Source organism: Hippocampus comes, unplaced genomic scaffold (genome assembly GCF_001891065.2).
Source record: "Hippocampus comes isolate QL1 unplaced genomic scaffold, H_comes_QL1_v1.1 scaffold90, whole genome shotgun sequence".
Taxonomy (NCBI): domain Eukaryota; kingdom Metazoa; phylum Chordata; class Actinopteri; order Syngnathiformes; family Syngnathidae; genus Hippocampus; species Hippocampus comes.
Genome location: NW_017804912.1, coordinates 268044 through 268442, shown reverse-complemented (window position 1 = coordinate 268442; position 399 = coordinate 268044). Strand labels below are relative to the sequence as shown.

At 61.4% G+C, this 399-nt stretch overlaps 1 protein-coding gene across 1 annotated transcript in view; it reads left to right on the top strand.

Moving 5' to 3' along the window:
- Window positions 1-399, top strand: part of arhgap39 (Rho GTPase activating protein 39) — a 19517-nt gene continuing 19118 nt past the window's right edge. The window contains exon 1 of the mRNA XM_019884888.1: window positions 1-136. Within this exon, the coding sequence (XP_019740447.1) occupies window positions 126-136 (11 nt within the window). The 5' untranslated portion in view covers window positions 1-125. The remainder of the gene's footprint in view (window positions 137-399) is intronic.

Sequence of the window (399 nt, the reverse complement as noted above, 5' to 3'; positions counted from 1 at the left end):
GCTTGACAATCGTCTGGCCCGAGTTGGGGGTTCTGGTTGGACTGCGGCGGCTGCATTTTCGGCCAACATGGACCGAACCTCTGTGGCATTTACTCGAAAGGGATTTTAACAACCGCCGGGGGAAAATGGCCGAGAGGTGAGTCTCACTAATGCGTGTTTTCATCTTTTCGTCGACTGGACGAAGCGAGCGATATTGCTTGGCGAGGACGGACGGACGGACGGTCGCCGCGTCCGGGCCACCATTTATTAACGTTCTCGCCAAAGAGCCAGTGGCAGGTGTGCCCGACTCGGCGTCAGGTGCTCGCCGAACCTCCGGAGGGCCCGCCGTTGCCCGGGAGTAGGCTGTTGGCGGCCGGCTGCCGGCCGCCTGTGTGCACCTGTCGGAGCGAATCGTCCTCA